We start from the raw sequence: 18338 nt of genomic DNA on the forward strand, positions 1-18338 counted from the left end.
TGCTTCCCCCAGTTTCCCGCACCTCGCTCCTTCCTGCGCCGGGGCTGTGGGGCAGAAGGAGCGGCACTCGGGGTGCGGGGTGCCCTGCGAGGAGAGCGCGCAGAGCCGGGACTCGTTTCGCAATCCACTTCACTGTCGGGGGAAGGGGAGGGGGAGGGAGCGGCGCGGAGCGATCCGGGCGGTGAGGCGGTTTATGAGGCGCCGCCGGCGGGCGGGCAGGACTCAGTGTGAGGCGAGCCGTGCAACGGGAAGGTCGCGCAGCGTGCGCCCCGTGCAGCCCTCAGCTCCCACCGCACCCCGCAGCCAGGCCGGGCCACCATGGTGAGTCCCTGGGCATGGGGCAGCCGCGGGGTTCGGCGGGCGCTGCTGCGGTGCGGAGCGGAGGGATGGGGGCGGCTGAGTTCGGTGCGGATGGGGGGTGGGGGGGAGGGGGGGGTTGGCTGCTGTGGGGCGAGGTCGCGGGCAGAAGGGTGTGGGGAGGGATGAAGCTGACCCTCGCCGCGGCCGGCGGGCTCAGGCTGGGGCGGAGGGTCCCGCTCGGAGGCGCCGTTTGCGTGGGAGGAAGTGGTGGTGGCGGCGGGTCCCGCCCGGGTCCCTTTCCCGCCCTGGGGCGTTGGTGTGGATTCAAATCCAAACGGCCCCTGGGTCGGCGGGAGCGCCGTGAGGCGGCGCCGGGCGTTGCCGGGGGGAGCGGCGGATAGCGGTCTCTCCTGGGAGGGGACCCGCAGGCTTGGGAGGAGGGGGGAAAGGAGCTTGCCACGATGGCACCAGCTCTGCTTTCTTATCGCTTCCTCCCTCCCTGCTCTCGGCGTGTGCGGCTGAATGAGGCAGCCTAAGCTGTCCGGCTCGCTAGCGAGGTGTGCAGCGCCTGGTCATAATAATGCACTGCGGAGCCCAGCAGCTTCTGAGCAGCATGATGATGAGGGGCAGGCTGTGCCTCACTGCACCATCGCCCTCCTCGCTAGACCTGTTGTCAGTTCGCGTTGGAGCCCCTGTCGATTCCGTGGTAGCGCCATGCTGTTGGTGGCTCTGTTGGATAAGAAACTATTTGTGTTCTTTTTTTTTTTTTTTTTTTTAAAGAAATTTTGCTTCCCGTTTTGGTCATTGCGGAGGACTGCGTTTTTAATATTACTAGCGAATTGTAATCCACTTCGAAATAGAACGCATTTTGTAAAATCGGAGAATAGTTTCAAATTCAGTCTAAAGGATGCGAGTTTAACGTTTGTTGGTTTTTTAAAATTAAAACAAGTGGATGCTGAGAAACGCGCTAAAAGGAGCAATTCTGTTGCTAAAGCAGCACCACTGACCACTTAGTGCTATCTCTGCATTAAGAGAAGATGCAGTAGAGTGGAATTGTCTTTTCATTCATTATATTCTTCTGAGGAATCAAATGACTGTCAGCTCATCACGTTTAATGTGAACGATGGCTACTTAAAATTTGGGGGTTTTTGAAATGCTGTCTCCGGGCAAAGAAATTTGGTGAATAGAAGCCTGAATTTATTCTTTAGCTTGAATTGTGAACTTAAACAGCAAACCATGCATAAAGCAGGGGGGGGAAAACGGCAATGAATGTAGTAACAAAAGACTTACTGCATTTAGTCATCATCTGTGCAGAACCAAAAATGGAGTATCTTCAAGCAAGGTCTGTGTAAAAATGGGTGTGTCCAGGAGGCACAGTGACACTTTGAATGTGGTTATAGTTCATCCCGACAGACCAAACTGGCTCAACCTGTGACTGTCCAGCGTTGCCCATACGAGATAAGACAGAATGATTTGCTCCCAAAACAAGCTAACCTACCATAAACCTGATTTTAGTCTATATAGTCTAGTCCGGTTGTCGTTCTTTAGTTAGAACAGAACAGAATTGTCCCTTCAGATGTGATGCCTGCGAAGCACACCGAGAGCCGATCTCGGGGGCAAGCGGTGTCACCTGCGCTGCCCTTTGCTGTAGCTCTGCGCTGGGCAGCGCTGTGCAGGAAGGAGCTCCCAGCCTGGTGACTGCACCGCAGCCATAGCGGCTCTAATGGAGCTCTACCTCTAGAGGCTGCGTGTGCCACAGAACCGGCCGCGCACACGGCAGCACAGGGCAGCTCCCCTGCTTTCCTGGGAGCTCTGGCTCCTTTGTCAGGCCCTCCGCACAGCCTGGGGCTGGGGGGATGGGAGCTATCGCAATGAAAATTCAAGTGCTGCAACGTGAATCGCAGAAAGCCGCGTCAAAGCTGCGATGGCATCAAATGAGGGTTTCGGGTGGCTCCCGGCCGCAGTAAGGGCATGTCAGACCTTCAGCACGGGCACCTGACAGCCGGCGTTTAACGGGCTGCCTTGCACGGGGGAGGTGTGCACGCTGTCCCGCGTGTGCTGCACCCTTACCGACAACTCCGGGAGGCCCCTCCAGGAAGGCACGGCGGCCTGTAAGCGGCAGGCACGGCGGTTCCAGGCTGCTAGCCCTCCACCTGGGTGGCACGGGAGGCTGGGAGCTGGCAGGCTCGCTGGCTCCGCCTTTTGCCGCTGTTGCGCAGCAGTGCCTGCAGAGCCCAGCACTGCAGAGTACAGATGGTGTTTGTTCAACCTTGCCCCACCTCCCCGCTTATCTTTCAACTGCTTCATACCTGTGCCTTCTAATAAGCTTTGTGCTCTTCTCAAACACTGCACCTCTTACAGGTATTGTCAGAGCTCATCCAAATTCGTGGTTAGATGTCTTAAATTGCTGGAAGAGTTTATATTTCTAAAGAAGGAAGAGTTTGGGAATGCATAACAAGTTACATACTGCTATGTCATGTCTCCATATAAAATTGTTTATATAAAACAGTATGTGACTCAACTTGGTAACCCGCAAGTATTGACCTAAATAAATAAACTAGGTTCTTACTGCTTAAATCTGATCTACAGTTTTCTGTGGATATAAATATCTTAGGGAAATGTATCACATTCTCTTCACTTAAACAATTAAAATGTAAATGGCATGCAAAGGTATGAGTCTATGTTAATGATAGTCTGCAGACAGGTAAAAATCTGTTAGGCTTCTGTGAAGGGACCAGCAGAATACTTCCATCCCAAAGCTTAGTTTTGAATTGTTCTCAGCAGTACTGCTGCCATGCCAGTCTTTTTTAACAAAAAGTGGAATCTGCATGGGCATACTTCCTGCAGCAGAGACGAATCTGTGGCTGCCAATACCCATTGTCTGCTGCTCTAGGAGTTCCTCAGTAGCCTGGTCTTCATTCTTAAAGCAGGTGAGCCCCAGCCCGTGTGTGGCCTTTATCTTGGGTGCACAGAGGGTTTTGTAAAAAGTTCAGCGTTTGTACAACTGCTCAAGCAGCCACCTTCACTTCTGTTACAGGAAGAATAACCAGCAGCTGGGAACGTAAATGTTCCCATGCAGAATAAAAATGTAATTGAAATTGGCAAAGTAAAAACTGACAGGTATTGTAAACACATTTTTCTAAGTCTTTCCCTGACAGATGCTAATGTGGAGTGAGACTTTGGTGGGCATAGTTATGACAGAAAATTTTTCAGTCAATATTACAGCAATAAGAAAGTTGCTGCTTAAATGGTCACATCAGGAAAGAAGCTGAAAAAACAGTGGTGTATTTCAGCAGTGAATATGTCTTTTCTGTATTTTAGTGGTGTTTATGCTTCAGTAAAGGGTTCAGGAAGTTTCCTTTAGGAGGAGGTGTGTTACCTTGTTACTGCAACTCAACTCAAGCTATCCAGAATTTGAAGAATCAGCTGATTTGAGCACCTAGGGAGAGAGAGTATTTCTACAGTCCTCAAACTGGTGTTCTTTCAAGAGCAAAGTTCATTTTGGGTTTGGCCTGAAAGATTGATGCTTTTCATTGCTATCAAATCTATTGAATTCAAAACTGGTGAGAGAGAAGAATGAGGTGTACACGGGAGCTTACCCAGCTGATGCAGAAGTTGTCTTAGACTGCAGAACCTTTCTCTGTTGTCCATGTTACCTTATGCTGACCAAGTCAATGGGCTGAAAAAAGCATAGACAGGCTGTATGCCACTGAAATGATGCATTTGGACTGGAGCTGGTGTCTTCTCTTTCACAGCCAGGTCTTGGACATAAAGTTTCATGTAAATCACGGGATGATTTAATTCTAGTGGAGAGTATGTTTTTCTGATTTAGCTAGTCTGCCTTAAATTTGGAGGTTACTGTTGCATTACTGAGACCTAAAGTGTTTTATGTTGAAGCTGAAGCTAGTAGTGTGCTGTGTAAATGAGTTTTTAAAACCAGTCTGTGGTTTTAAAGGGACCTGTGTGCCTTGAGCTTGCTAGCACTGCTTGGATTATTGATTGATTGATACACGTGGTAATCTATTACTCGAGTGTATGGGATATTGCAGGGTCTGGAGAGGACAAAAGGCTGCCAGTTCTTTCTTAGCAAGCAATCCTGATGACTTTTAAGCTTTATTAGAACTATTCTAGAATGCTACAAATCAGTTCTGAAGAGCAACTACCATACTCAGAGACCTCTACAAGTCTGTCTTATTTTGCCTTGAACTTTTGCTCCAGCTATAATCATATTCTCTTTTATTGCAGGCTGATCAACTGACAGAAGAGCAGATTGCAGGTGAGGTTTTCGTGTTGTGTTGCTACTCCTACTTGACCTGGCACATCTCCTAATCCAGTGACAGTCTGTGTTACACAAGATATTTAGCTTTCTTAGATACTAAAGTATTATGGTGGAATGTTTTAATTTGTCACCTAATTTTTAAAGGCTTATCTACTGTAAAAGCACCATGGATATAATGAATTCTAGTTGTGTAGTTAATATAGTTAAACAATCCTCACAGCTTTTCTGGCTTGTAGACTGGTAATTATTCTCTCATGACTACAAAATGTCCCAAGTGCAGACTGAAAGGGGGAGTGGGGCACAGGGGATGACAACAGATCTGGTGAAGGCTTGGAATCTGCAGTGCTTTTTTAACAGAAGGCAAAAATAATTTACTTTGCTGTCTCCTGTCAGCAGAGATGTTTGAGTGGCTCTTGTTGATGACAGCAGAGACTGGCTTCATGATGACAACTCTTGATATTCCATATTTGGAACTGTATTGTGTACTTGGACACAAGTGTTGTGTGTGTGCTGTTCTGATGGTCTGGCACTTGCTCTGAAATGCTTAAATAAATATGCATGTTATGTCTTGGTATTGGCCCCCTAGAAACAGGTTATGTGCACTGGCAGCCATTTACTAATGGCAACAGCTTAGGTTATTATGTTATTAATTAGGTTATTATGTCCTACCCATGCAGGCTGCACAAACTTACCTGCCTCATTGCTCTCAGTAGACTGATCGTCAGTAATAGATGGGACTCAAAGCTGGTAATACAGAATTCAGCTTTGCCACAGATGTTCAAGAATGTCATGATTTTGATCTGACAAGTGTATAGTGTTAATACTGGAGAGCCTTGTGTGCATAACTGTCATGTGAAATTGCTTTAGAGGATGTTAGGGTTCTGCTGAGCTCGTAGTGCCAGGTCAAGCATACAAAGAACAGCCTCTGAGATACTCCTGTTTAGTTATGGTGTAGCTCTTGAAGACACTGTATTAAACAGAAGTGTTGTTATGAGCTGGTTTGTTTTTGCCATAATTGCCAAATCTGAAGTGTTAAGAACATTCTTCTGTAGCTTTTAGTCTTTAGAGGCTTGTTTTACTCAAAGGAGACTAATTATGGTTTTGTGGAAAGTCCTTAGTCTATTTACTTGTTGCCATGGTAGTGTCTTTCAAGTAAGCACAAGCCAAATTTAGTTCAACTTCAGTTTGGTTTTGTTTTTTTTTTTTTGAAAACTGGCCTACATAGCATAAGGGTTTTGTGATCAGTTTAGTTAGAGCAGGCTTTATCAGTTGTCACTGCTGTCTTTCCAATAATGGTTCATTGTTCCAGTTGTTAATTGTCAAAGCTTTATTAGTTGATGTAGCTAATTATGGAATATAATCAGGAAGTTTATTAACACTACCTTGGGATTAGTGTAAACTTTAGCTATTCAGTAATGATCATGTACTCCTCTGAGGCAAAAGTAAATATTGATGAGCCTGTCATACAGGAATAGAGGCTCTCAACTGCATGGAAGGATTACAAGTATATCTTAGTAGCCAGTGTAAAAAGGCCTGCCACTTGCTGGGCAGCTGTGATGTTTTGTTAAGCAAATGTATTTGCAAGTAAGCCACGAACCTCAGTTGTGAAGACATAAGCCCACTGGTGGTGTGTGAAGGAATCATTCTCAGTACTGCTTAGGAAAGGTTGCATCTGCTTAGTTTTGCTGTTAGAGGCCAGTGGTTTTGCATGGGAAGACTCTTAGAGGTGCAGTTTAAATGTTTTACAGAGATTGGCTACAAGAACTTGAGGCACCACCACTCTAACTGAGCTTCCCTGGGGATCCATAGTGTTTGGTTTGAAGGCAGACAGAGGAAATGGTACTCCAAGGCAGAGGTGACATTTACATTGCCATTCCTAAAACAGAAAACCAGAGTACTTAAAGCAGCTGCTTCCCCAGGACTTAAATTCTTCCCCCTCTGCTGTGAAGCATCACAGTGCAGTTGTTAAAGGTTCCAGATGGCATTTCCTGTGGAACATGCTGATCGTATCAGACTGAAGCTTCTTGTCATTGTAGGTAGGGATGAAAACCTTTCCAGATTTTGTTTATGTGAGAGACTGATACTGAAAGCCAATTAGCTACAGAATGGTCATAGTGGCTGCAGTTTCATTCAGCAAGAATTGAAGTTGCTAAGTCAAGTGGCTCTCCCTTTGGATAAGTGTTGTGTTACAAAGGTAATGGGGTCAGGACTACCTGGGTGGTCAGATGGCAGAGCAGCCTGAAGATGCTTTTGTCCCAAAGCCAACTGGTCAAGTGAGCTATCCTTCCCTGGACTCCAGAGTTCTAAATGGGCTCTGTGTGCAAGCAGGCCTATGTATGGTGTTCACTGTCTTGTTTCTTTAGTGTGCTGTGGTTCTCTGTTGGGGATTTGGCCACAACAGAGATTGAAAATTTGTAGAAGTAGACATGTTTAAATGTTAAGGTCCTGGTAGCTGTGAAGAGAACAATTGACATTCTCCTATGAAAGTTCCAGACATAGCTGGCTAAACTGTGGAGCAGTGGATATGGCAGTCCTGGTTCACTGAACATGTTAGGTCACCGAAGGCTGCCACTTCATTTGGAAAAGTGATGTGGTGCACAGATGCCTCAGAACTTATGGTTGGTTAAAAGAACATTCTGAGCTAGGTTCTTAGAGTTCACATTGTTGGATCAGCATGTCTTTCATGGGGCCTGGAAGCAGTCTTTCTCAGGATGCAGGATGCTTTCAGAAGGGTGGGTGGAAAGCTGAAACCTTGTAGCCTTAGCAGAGAGTTTTCATTTGCAGTTTGGTGTGGAATAAAGAGGATTTGCTTTACATGCTGTATGGAATCAAGGTGTTTAAGTGTGCATGGTATCTGTTTTATAACCTTATGTTGCAGGATGCCAGAATTGAGTTGCTCACTAAACTTCAGTATTTCGTTATCCTTCACTAGCCATGGCTGCAAATCCTCCAAAGCCTATGCCAGGTTGTTCTTGTTCAAGTCTAATTGCATCTGTGTATGTTGTCACTCCTTTGTTCTAATTACTGGAGGTGGTTCCTGGAAGTGGTTAGAGAGGTACTTTAATGGTATTCTTAACTTGATTCAGCATTTCAAGCAGGAATATGCTGCTAATCTTCAACTTGCTGTATTTTCTTGATGATTTATAGCTGGTTGCTTCTTAACCTATTGCAACTTCGAGTAAAAGAAGGGTAGAGTTGTCCTTGGAATGGTTCCTACCGAGTGTTGAGAATACACCACTAAAATGCCCATTTTACAGGAAGCAAGTCTTTGAGTTTTGTATATGAATGAAGTGTTGCCCTTTCTAAGTAGAGTCAGTGAAGTGCTGTGAAGTGTGCTTTAGGTTAGTGATGGTTGGCTTTCACATGAAGGATGAAGTGGTTAACAGGTAAACGTTTTGAATAACTCTCGAGCACTTGACTCTTCATGAGGATGCAGCTTTCCCTTTTTGAGGTTCTTCCATGATAGACTGTGAATGTCTCTACTAGGATTGAACCAAAAGCATTTCTTCCCTGGTATAGGAGCTTAGCCCTAAGAAATATGTTTGTTGCCTCCAAGATAACTGAAACTAGCCCCCCAAAGACCCTTTGGAAGGAATTGCAGGTATAGGTTGTATCTACTTGTTTCTGCTTTGTGATTTTTACATATTGTCTTGAAACTGTTTCTACTGGTTCTGTGGTAGCCTTGCTCTGATTCTCATGGGCTAAACAGGGGGGGTTGGCTGTTGGGACACTGCAGACTTAAATGTAGAAGAGTAGTGGGGTTTTTTCCCCTCTGTGGGGTTTGGCTGTGGGACTCTGGTATTGTAGCTGCATTCATGAACTATAAAAACCTATCTTTATAGTTGAACTTTTAATACTTGCCAGCTTGTACTCACCTCAAGAGTTTCAGAGTATGAAGTAAAGGCTTCATTGAGGTCATGTGAGAACACAACTTTTACTGTGACTAATTCTGGTCTGGGAAACCCACCATCTGGAAAGCTGGCTGCATGGAAATATTGAAAAAAACAATGATTGGAAATACTTCTGATGCAGGAGTACCCTTGAGCTGACAGGTTGTCCAGAGCCATGATCTCTCAGGTGGCTCAAAAGCTGTGCAGGGGACTGAAGTCTGCAAGGGAATAGACAAGATGCTCATGCTTAACTGTCATGTGTGTGTGAGCTTCCACAGTCCAGTGAGCTAGTTTAAGGTCTGTGGCCAAAGACAGATGGCATGGATTAAAACCAACTCCATTTTTGGACTGGACAATTAAACATGTTATGCTTGTATTAGTGTTCCTGGCTACAGTACAGCCATTGTAGGGGGTTAAGAGGTAGTGTTGAAACACGGCAAAGGAGTCTTAGAATTAGTCAGAAACATTTCTGTGAAGGCTGTTTCAGGATCCAGTAGGGCTGGAGCAGTTTTGTGAGCAGCTTTTCAGAATGAAGACTCCAGTGGCTTTCCTCCTGGAACAATTGTGGTAGCATACAATGTTCAGACATCTGTGTCCAGCGGAAGTGGTTTATATTGAGAAACTTGGGTGTAGTTTGGTCTGATAATACCTTTTTCCGTTGACTCATCTCCTCTATTAGTAATAAAAGTGCTGTTAAGCTGCAGCATATGTACCTTTAAAGTACCATTTTCAATTTTCTCATAGCAATTCCATATTGGTTTATTTTGAGATGCAATTCCTACCAGGGATGTGGATCATTGTAGTTGCAGACAGCTATTTCAGCTCCATATTAGGAGCCCTTATTCAAGATAGACAGTAACAAACATCTGAGTCTTTTGGAAATGGATGACCTTCCATCGTAATTTAGGTCAACATGTGGTTCATCAGTAGACTGATGGGTGTGTTTTCAGATGCTGATGTTGCCATATTGCCATTGCAATTATAGCAGACTGAGCAGTATACCAAAGTTTTCTAAGATTGAAATCAAATTTTGTAACTTGCAGCAATCAGTAGCAGTGAATTTTTTGATTGTTAACATTTCAAAGCTTAAGGGATTAACTTTTTTTTTTGGTACAGAATTCAAAGAAGCTTTTTCACTATTTGACAAGGATGGTGATGGTACTATAACTACAAAGGAGTTGGGGACAGTGATGAGATCACTTGGTCAGAACCCCACAGAAGCAGAGCTACAGGATATGATCAATGAAGTAGATGCTGATGGTAAGAACTTTACTGATAAGTAATTCAATAAAGTGCCTAAACCATGTTTTTCTAACAAAGATTTTTCAACCTTTCAGGCAATGGCACAATTGACTTTCCAGAGTTTCTGACAATGATGGCAAGAAAAATGAAAGATACAGATAGTGAAGAAGAAATTAGAGAAGCGTTCCGCGTCTTTGACAAGGTACTGTAATGTCTACCTGGAATATTTCTGTTAAGAAAACTTGGTCTGCTTGTAATGTGCTTTCTCACAGACCTGAGGGGTATCTGCAGTCCTGTCACAGAGCCTCTAGGCTGGCCAGTCACCCTAAAGCTCAGTCTACTCTGGTGGTATGGGAAAGTCAGATGAGTTGTCAGGATAGTAATAAGTGACACAATTTAAAGTACTGCTTGCTGTGATACTGAAATACTTCCAGATGACTGGCAGGAAATTGTTTCAAGTATTTAAAATGTTACTGTTGTAAGTCTTTTATTTAGCAAAGACTACATAAATTGCTAAAAGAATCTAAAGTTACTCAGCTTACTTAAGATGCACCTTGGAGCTGAAAACATGATGTGAAGTGCCTTGGGGTTTGGGGAGGAACACATCAGTTAAGTTAGTGTACACCAGCACTTCAATATTCAGTGTCCCAACTATACTGGGATATGTACAAGTTATCTCTGAAGTCCTTGTGGCTTTATGCTGGACTCCCATGAAACAGGCAAATCAGATAAGTAGCTTCTGTTCTAAGAAATCACCACTTGAACCACAGTCACGTGATTTAATAGGCATCCATCACCTAAGAAGTTGCAGAAGGTGCTGATTGCATTGTTCATGGTTTAAAAATGTCAGAATAGGACAGTCAAAGGCTATAAGATAATATTACAATGCCCAAAGACATTGGACAATGCTGGAGATATGCTTACAGCTCTCATGTAGCTTGTGCAAATGCTGGTGGTTAAGGCTGTGTTAACTACTTAATGCTCAATTTGCTCTGCAATGTTCTTAAGTTATAGTTAAGTCATTAGGCCTTAGGCAAGTATATTCCAGTGTTCCTTTTTCTCCTCCCAGGATGGTAATGGTTACATTAGTGCTGCAGAACTCCGTCATGTGATGACAAATCTGGGGGAGAAGCTAACAGATGAAGAAGTTGATGAAATGATTAGGGAAGCAGACATTGATGGTGATGGTCAAGTAAACTATGAAGGTAAGGAGTTGTTAATTGATTCTTTTTGTGTAGCACTTGTCATGCTTGTTCTTGTGCGGGTGCTGTTAGCCACCCCTTGTTTAAGTAGGGCAGTGTTCAGACAAGTTCATCTGAACACACAGTGTTCCTTTAAGCTAATCTTCAATTAGTATGTACATTGTGTACCTCTCAATGAGTCTAAGTGTTATTGCTGCCTTTGTGCCAAAGGCAAAAAAGGGCTATTTGGTTGTACAGGGTAAGAATTGACTTTGTAAATCCAATGAGGTCTAATGACCATTAGAATAAGCAAGTTATCAAGAGATGTTAATGTACTGTTCATACTGTTCTGTTAACTAATGCATGTTGACCTGACTGTAGGATGTCACTCATTTGTCATCAATGCTTTTAAAATTACTTGCTGATCAAAAGGGGAAGCCTCTAAAACATGCAGAAATTCCAAGATCTTCAGAAGATACTTTAAATACATTTACGTAAATCAGCTACGACAGTAATTTCTTTCTATTTCTTCCTGACATTGAACTGTAAATGAAGTCATGCAAGCAGGAGTTCCTTTAGACAGTTTGCAGCTGAGACACACTAAGCTTGTTTTTGACTTTTTGAATATGTTACAGAAAATATCTAGGGTACTTTCAGATAATACTGTGCTGTTTCTGAGGTGTAGGTATGCCTTCCCTTTGAGGCCTTTTTCATTGTGGCCTAAGGGTACACAGACATCTGTGAGTGAAAAGTAATTTTTATGTACAAGGCTGCTTCATCTCTGTTTGACTAGGCTGTTCAGAGACTGGCACTGGAGAGTGTCTGTGTCCCTGTTGTTTCCAGTTGCTCTTTCAAAACTTGAGCAACCAGTTAACTCCAAACTTTTAGGTTCTGGGTTTCCTGTCATTATTGTACCTGAAACTATGTGTCAGCAAGATGAATGTAGAATCCTATTTTGTGGGTTCTAACTTGAAATAGTTTATGACTAAGCATTGAATCAGTTGGTTAAAGCCAGCCAGGCAAAATGAAATAGTAAGGCTTAACTATTCCACTCTGGAAAATAAAAGTTCAAACCAACACAAAGTTTGCCTGTACAGTTACTTAGTTGATTGTCACTTCAGTGTGATTTGTAGGGATTTTTTAGTCATTCTTGGATCTCTTGTCCCCATCTGTAAGTCTGTGGGTGTAGGACCCTGTAATGTTTTATCTTGGAAGTAAGGCTGTTCTCCAGTTCACTGAGGGACCAACTTTTATGGAAAAATAAAGACCTTTTGCCATTAAAAATAGGAGGAGTTTAGGTGTGATTACTGGGAAAGAGGACTGTCTTGAAGATGCTTTTTTGAATGTAACTGAAAATGCAGTTTTGAAATAATGTTCAGCACTAGTAAGGCCACTTCTCAGATCTTGCAATTCAGATTTTTTTCCTTCAAATAACCTATGCAACTCTTTCCTTTTACAGAGTTTGTACAAATGATGACAGCGAAGTGAAGACGTTGTACAGAATGTGTTAAATTTCTTGTACAAAATTGTTTATTTGCCTTTTCTCTGTTTGTAACTTATCTGTAAAAGGTTTTTCCCTTACTGTCAAAAGATTATGCATGTATAGTAATTAGAAGGCCATTCCTCCATGTTTTTCTCCTTTATCTTACTGTCATTGTTCTGATTTTTGGAAAATTGATCTAAGTAACAAATGTTGCATGTGGCTTACTCTGGATATTTAAGCCCTTCTGCACATCTAAAGTTAGATGAAGTTGGTTAACTGAGGGAACATCTGGATTGTCTATTAAAAAGTAGCTTTCTCTAGGAAACTTAGGTATGACTAGTGTGACAAGTTACATAAAGTAAGCCAGGGTTTACCGTGCATTAGCTGATCCTTAGTTAAAGCAACATACTGGTTCTAGTTCTCGAGTACATAGGAGTTTTTCCTATAGGAGCTTTTACCCCTTTCTGTGATGGGAGGATAAGGACTCTTGCAGCTTAACTGCAGGATAAAATGAAGTGAATAGCATTTATCATATGGCTAATGCACTGTAAAAGTCATTCTCCTAGCTTACTTCACAGTAACTTGTTTGTGGCCATACCTGTAACATGTTGTTGAAATGTGGAGTCTTAACGTTGTAGACGATTGACAGTCAACAATATGAAACTTAAGTTGCACTAATGCAAAACGGGTGATTTATCCAGGTACTCGTACACAAGGTTTTTTTGTACTGCTGGTCCTGTGCCAGAAAACATTTTCTCCTCTTGTTACTATGCTTTTTAAACTTTGTTTAGCCACTTATTTTCAAAAAAATCTGCTTATGGCACGATTTGCCTCAAATCCATTCCAAGTTGTATATTTGTTTTCCAATAAAAAATTACAATTTACCCATACTGTTTCAATGTATCCTTGAATTATTTACAGGAATTGTTCAATGCAGTTGCTGCTCTGTGTTTCAGTATGTAGCAGTTTGGTTTGCTTATGCAATGGATTGGCTGTCTTAAAATAGCTTGGAAGGTGAAAACTTAGTCCTTAAACTCTGGCCCTTAATAGTATTGTTGACTTGAAGAAGCTTTCTTACTAGTAGTTTAAAATGTATTTTACAGTCTTGTGTGGAGCTTGGTGCTTCAATAAACTTACCGTAGTGACTGGCTATGCCCACTATCTGTAGACATTGTGAACTGGATGTTGACCTAGTTCAATAGTTGACCTAAAATTAAAATTCCTTGTTCGGACAACTAAACCTGTTTGCTTTCTTTTAATTATTTTGGAGTTTATTCCCTGTCAGTTGCTACATTGGGGTAACTTAGTCTCACACTTGGGCTTTTCTGAAACTGCCATGTCTGAGTTGCCGTTCAGAATGCAGTCAGCTCAAAGTACAGAAGGAAACATTCTCTTCCTCATTTGTTATTGAGCATGACTGTGCTTCTAGCACTAGTTTTCTGTCAAGGTTTAATTTTTTTTAAAGTGGAAGACAAACCTGGTTTCTACCAAGGATGAATCCAAGAACTCAAAAGAATGCCAGAGGCTGCTCGTGCCCCTTGCTTCTCTACTCTCCTGGCAACAACTGCCTTGACTGTACATGTGCAGTATGGTGATCTTGTCTGGGGATTCTGCTGGCCTTTAAACAAAGCATTGGCCCCTGCCTCTGGGTACCACTCAGTGCTCCCAGCTGAGCAGTTACCTAATGTTTTAAAACTGTTCCAATCATCTTTGATGGATTTATAAATGCAGTGAGCATCTAAAATTAGGACAGCTGTTCAATCCAAATTCAGGAGCACTTAATCAAGTGTTTATGGTCACTGATCTTAAAGCTCTGCTCTCTGAGGACTATGAACAGCTCTATTGGCTTTCAGAGAAGGCTTTTCAAAAGTGGTTTGATAGTCAGCATTGGAATTCCTTACAACTGCTGTTTGTGTGCTGGCAGTCTGATTCAGGAAGCTTATGCAGTCTAAATTTCCTGGCAGTTAGGATTTGCCTTCTAGAAAATAAGTGATCAAACTGACACTTCCTACCCAGTCTTCATCCTGTGCTTCTAAGAGCTTGGGGCAAGACATCCTTAGGATTGCACAGGTTGAGGGGAGTTTTCCAGAAGCATCAGAACAACCACTTGAGATTCTGAGTTGCTGGAGTATTGGATGTCCCATTTTTATAGGTAAGTAATGCAAACAGGGATCTGACAAGAATTTTTGGTTTAGCCAGTCTGGTGCCTTGATTTTCAGTAGGTTGGGAATCACAATGCATTCAGTCTTCTGCTACAGCTCAGCATGCACATGGAAACATCTAAGGTGAAAAGGGGAAGATGTCCAATGGAATATCACAATTAGAAGGGGGACCCACAAGAATGATGAAAGACTGCCTTAGCCAAGAGAATGGCCTTTGTCAAGATGAATGTGTGAGAAGGCCACTTTTATTTACAGTCATTTTAGCTGTTCCCTGCTTGGGGTATTCTAGTGTCAGGAATCAAAGCTTCTGGTTTTGTTTAGGGTGAGTGTCCATGTTGCTGTTATGTAAATGAAATGCCTGATTTCTAGGTCAGTAACTGAAGTCTTACTGCCCTGTTTACTTAATTCTTTAACTGCAGGATGGGAGTGGTAGATTTCAGTACTTTCTGCTAATGGAAGAATGTTTTCTGACAGTAAGTCAAGTGTGGTAGAAGCTAATGGCATGGGTCACGAACCTTTTGGCTGAGGTGTGCTTGCAGGTGCTTTTGCAATTGTGAAACAGGCCTTTGGTCACTAGGCAGTTTTCTGGATGTTTGTGTAGGAACACTCTGACATTTCAAGTTCAGCTTCTGATAGCTTTACAAGTGACAATCCATCATCCTGTCAAATAGTGTGGAGGTTCTCATGTTCTGTTCCAGCTAAAACAAAAGCCTTTGTGGCACAACAGTGCAGTAAAACAGCTGGTGGTGTTTTGGTCCAAGCTGGACATCGAGGTGGGAGATCTTGGGCCCGAAGACTTCTCCCTGTGTAGGCCTAGGGGGATATTCTACTGATCCCTGAAAGGAGGGAATGAAGACAGCCAGATTAATCTTAGTTGCACCACCGGCAAGGGGAGATGGGCATAGATTTGAAAATACTCTCTGAACAGGACAAAACACTTATTTTACAGGAAGTGGTAAAACACAGATGTGGAATCTGTGCAGATTCAAAACCCAGCTGATGCTGTGCTGGGCAAATGTCTTCAGCAGCTCCTGCTTTGAGCAGGGAGTTGGGCTAGGTGATCTCAAGGGATTTGTGCCAAGCTAAATGTTTCCCACAAGTGCTCCTGCTAGCTTCCTAGGCTTACTGTTGTGTCCAACCCTACCTTCATCTGGGGACCCTTCCAATGAAAAGAGGATCCACAGTTGCATGCCACAGCCTGGTAAGTTTTAGAGTCGGTCTCTAACACTCCCTAGTAGCGTTAGGAATCACCAGGCAGGAGTAAGACACTACCTCAGGGTTGTAGGTGAGCCATCCTGAAAAAGCTGCTCATAATCACTTGTGGCTGTGGAGTTTTGATGGGGGAAGTGCATGGCTGGATGAGTAATAGTAGTAGCTGGTCAATTTGCAGCCTGTCAGGATAGCATTTAATAAATTATTGATAGCTAATGGCTAAAGGAGAAGGTTAGTGAGGATTAAGGGCCTGCTAATAAGATCAGTCTTATTATTTGGGTGATACTATAGCTTAGAAGGTAGACAAGCAGGTAAAGCAGGAGTGCAGCTGCTGGCCCTGCTGCAGGCAATGCACCCTGGGTGTTCTGGGCTCTCAGGGCTAAGGCAGCTGTGTCTGCTGCTCTGGCAGAGTGGGCTGCTCTCAGAAATTGTTCACCAACAACCTGGGCACCACGAGTAATAAATTTACTGCTTTCCTGCATTTGTTTATGTCACTTCTGGGACTATATACTGTGTCTATTGGACGCAGTCCAGTTAAGAGAAAAACTGGTTTGCTAACTGTTGAGTAACTAAGGGGAGTTTCCATAAACTCCTTGCTGGCCATTTCCAGTGGTGGTGGGTGGGAAATACTAGAGACACTTGAAGATTTCTCCTTCAAATACTGCTCTTAAAAATGGCTTTTCTATGAAAGTCTTCATGCTGTAATAGACAATTAAGGGAGTTTAACTCAGTTTTTTAAATCAGATTTCTCAGTTTAAAACATTCAGCTCTGCAAAACTCCTGTAAAATTGAGTCTTGAAAAGTAATCTTTTTTTACCAATGAGAGTAGTAGGTATTTGAAATGGCAATGTATATTGATATTCTGGGGGATGCAATGTGAGTATAAAGAAAAAAAAATGTCATCTTAACCAAAAGGGACAATTCTGAAATTTGTGTACTACATTTTATACCTATGCTTCACAGAACCTTGGAAAGGAGGTTGAATTGTCTTTGCGACAGAGAAAGAGATGACAGAGAATTTGAGAGTTCTCTTTTCTATTTATAACTCCCTTTATAATTTAGTACATATTTGTGATTGGAATGAGGAGAACTAGCTTATATCTGCTCCAGTTTCTGGCTTTGGAAAAAAAGTTCTCTCCTACAAGAATAGATGGCTTGTCAGGTTATCTATTTACTCTGTTTTTGAAGAATTCAGTTGTTGATAGCTGTGTATACACTAAAAAAGAAGGGGTTTTAGGACTTACACTAAGTTTGTGAAGAAAATACAGAAATTACTGGAGTAGCCATGAGGACCTTAGTTGTCCAGTATCCTCTAAGGGCAAGTCTGATGTCCTAGTGTCACCTTTGGATGATGTAAAATAGCATATTGAAATGGTTGATTCCCTTCTACCTGCTCCTTAGAAGAATAATTCCTATCTGTTTTCAAATATTAACTATGGAGAAGAGAGCATTTATTTCAGTGTCCTGAACTTGGGAGTCCTGAGATACAGTTCAAGAGATTGTGCAAAGATCAACTGGGACACCTTTCACACCGAAGATTCAGTAAAGACGACTTAAGCAGCAATAGCCTAAAGATGAGGTGTATTCCCTGCACAACTTGGGTGATGTGACACAATAGCTCCTGATAACATTATTGAGAGGTTCAGCTTCAAGCTGGTGAAGAATGGGCCTGCTTTTTACTGGGTGCTCTGTGTCTGCAGAGTAGCAGATAGTTCCTGCTCCAAGATCCTGCCATTCAAACAGGATATCATGCAGCGTTCTGCAGCGATTGCACACTGGTACTTGGCTTCAGGAGGAGCTGAACAGAAAATTATAGTGAAAAAAAAGTGATGGAAAAGAAAGGGGATGAAAGAATATAAAATTAGGAGAATAGCACGAGAGGAAGACAAAAGTTTGATGCAAATGTCTAATAATTGGTGCAAGATGAATCCACCACTATTTTCTGAATAATAGCAACACTCTAGGGCCGGAACCCCTGCCTTGTTCCTGCAGGGTCTTCTCAAATGGCAAGAGTGGTAGCTGGGTTTATACATTTCTAATGGGCCCCAAAGTTGGAATTTAGATTGAAATAGAGACTTTAGATTGTTCCAATTGCATAAGCTTCATCTTGCAGATCAGACCTTTGGGTAGGCATGTACTTGCTCAGGAGTTAAACTTCCCTATTAGTAAACCAGTACTTTTATCAGTAGTAATTGACACCCCGAGCAGCAAACAATACCAACACTCCATTCAGTACCTCTCCCTTAAGTCATTTAGGTATCACCATCTTGTGCTGGCTGGTTCCTTGTGACAAGGCAACCCCTCAGAGGTCAGACAGATATTTCCCTTCCCTCTAGGTCTGACAGGCTTGAAATTTGGACAGTTGCTGACTGTATCATCACTACAGCACATCCCTGGTCCTGCAGTACCTTCTTAAAAGGCACATGCTTTTTTGGCAGCCAGAAAAGTGCTACTAATGGCTCTTGAGAAGGAATTTTTGCCAGCTTTTTATGTGTCTGGAATGGCAGAGAAGTCGTCTCTTTCTGGAGTGACAGCTAATTTATTTTTTTAAACTAAATAGAGAGGTTTTTTCACCCTGCTAAGATACAC

At 42.8% G+C, this 18338-nt stretch overlaps 1 protein-coding gene across 1 annotated transcript; it reads left to right on the plus strand.

Moving 5' to 3' along the window:
• Positions 1–166: 166 nt before the first annotated feature.
• On the plus strand, positions 167–13265 carry CALM2 (calmodulin 2). The gene is made up of 6 exons (XM_054628997.2): positions 167–321; positions 4546–4576; positions 9586–9729; positions 9807–9913; positions 10781–10916; positions 12352–13265. Exons 1-6 carry the CDS (start codon positions 319–321, stop codon positions 12378–12380), a joined length of 450 nt encoding a protein of 149 aa, XP_054484972.1. The 5' UTR covers positions 167–318; the 3' UTR covers positions 12381–13265.
• The last annotated feature ends 5073 nt before the right edge of the window (positions 13266–18338 follow it).

This window comes from Agelaius phoeniceus, chromosome 3 (assembly GCF_051311805.1).
Source record: "Agelaius phoeniceus isolate bAgePho1 chromosome 3, bAgePho1.hap1, whole genome shotgun sequence".
Classification (NCBI taxonomy): Eukaryota; Metazoa; Chordata; class Aves; order Passeriformes; family Icteridae; genus Agelaius; species Agelaius phoeniceus.

What these genes read in the sequence shown, in the direction of transcription:
- CALM2 (XM_054628997.2), top strand. An exon ending in GACAGAAGAGCAGATTGCAG is followed by an intron (nt 4,577 to 9,585) that starts GTGAGGTTTTCG and finishes TTTTTGGTACAG; the next exon opens with AATTCAAAGAAGCTTTTTCA. An exon ending in CAATGAAGTAGATGCTGATG is followed by an intron (nt 9,730 to 9,806) that starts GTAAGAACTTTA and finishes TCAACCTTTCAG; the next exon opens with GCAATGGCACAATTGACTTT.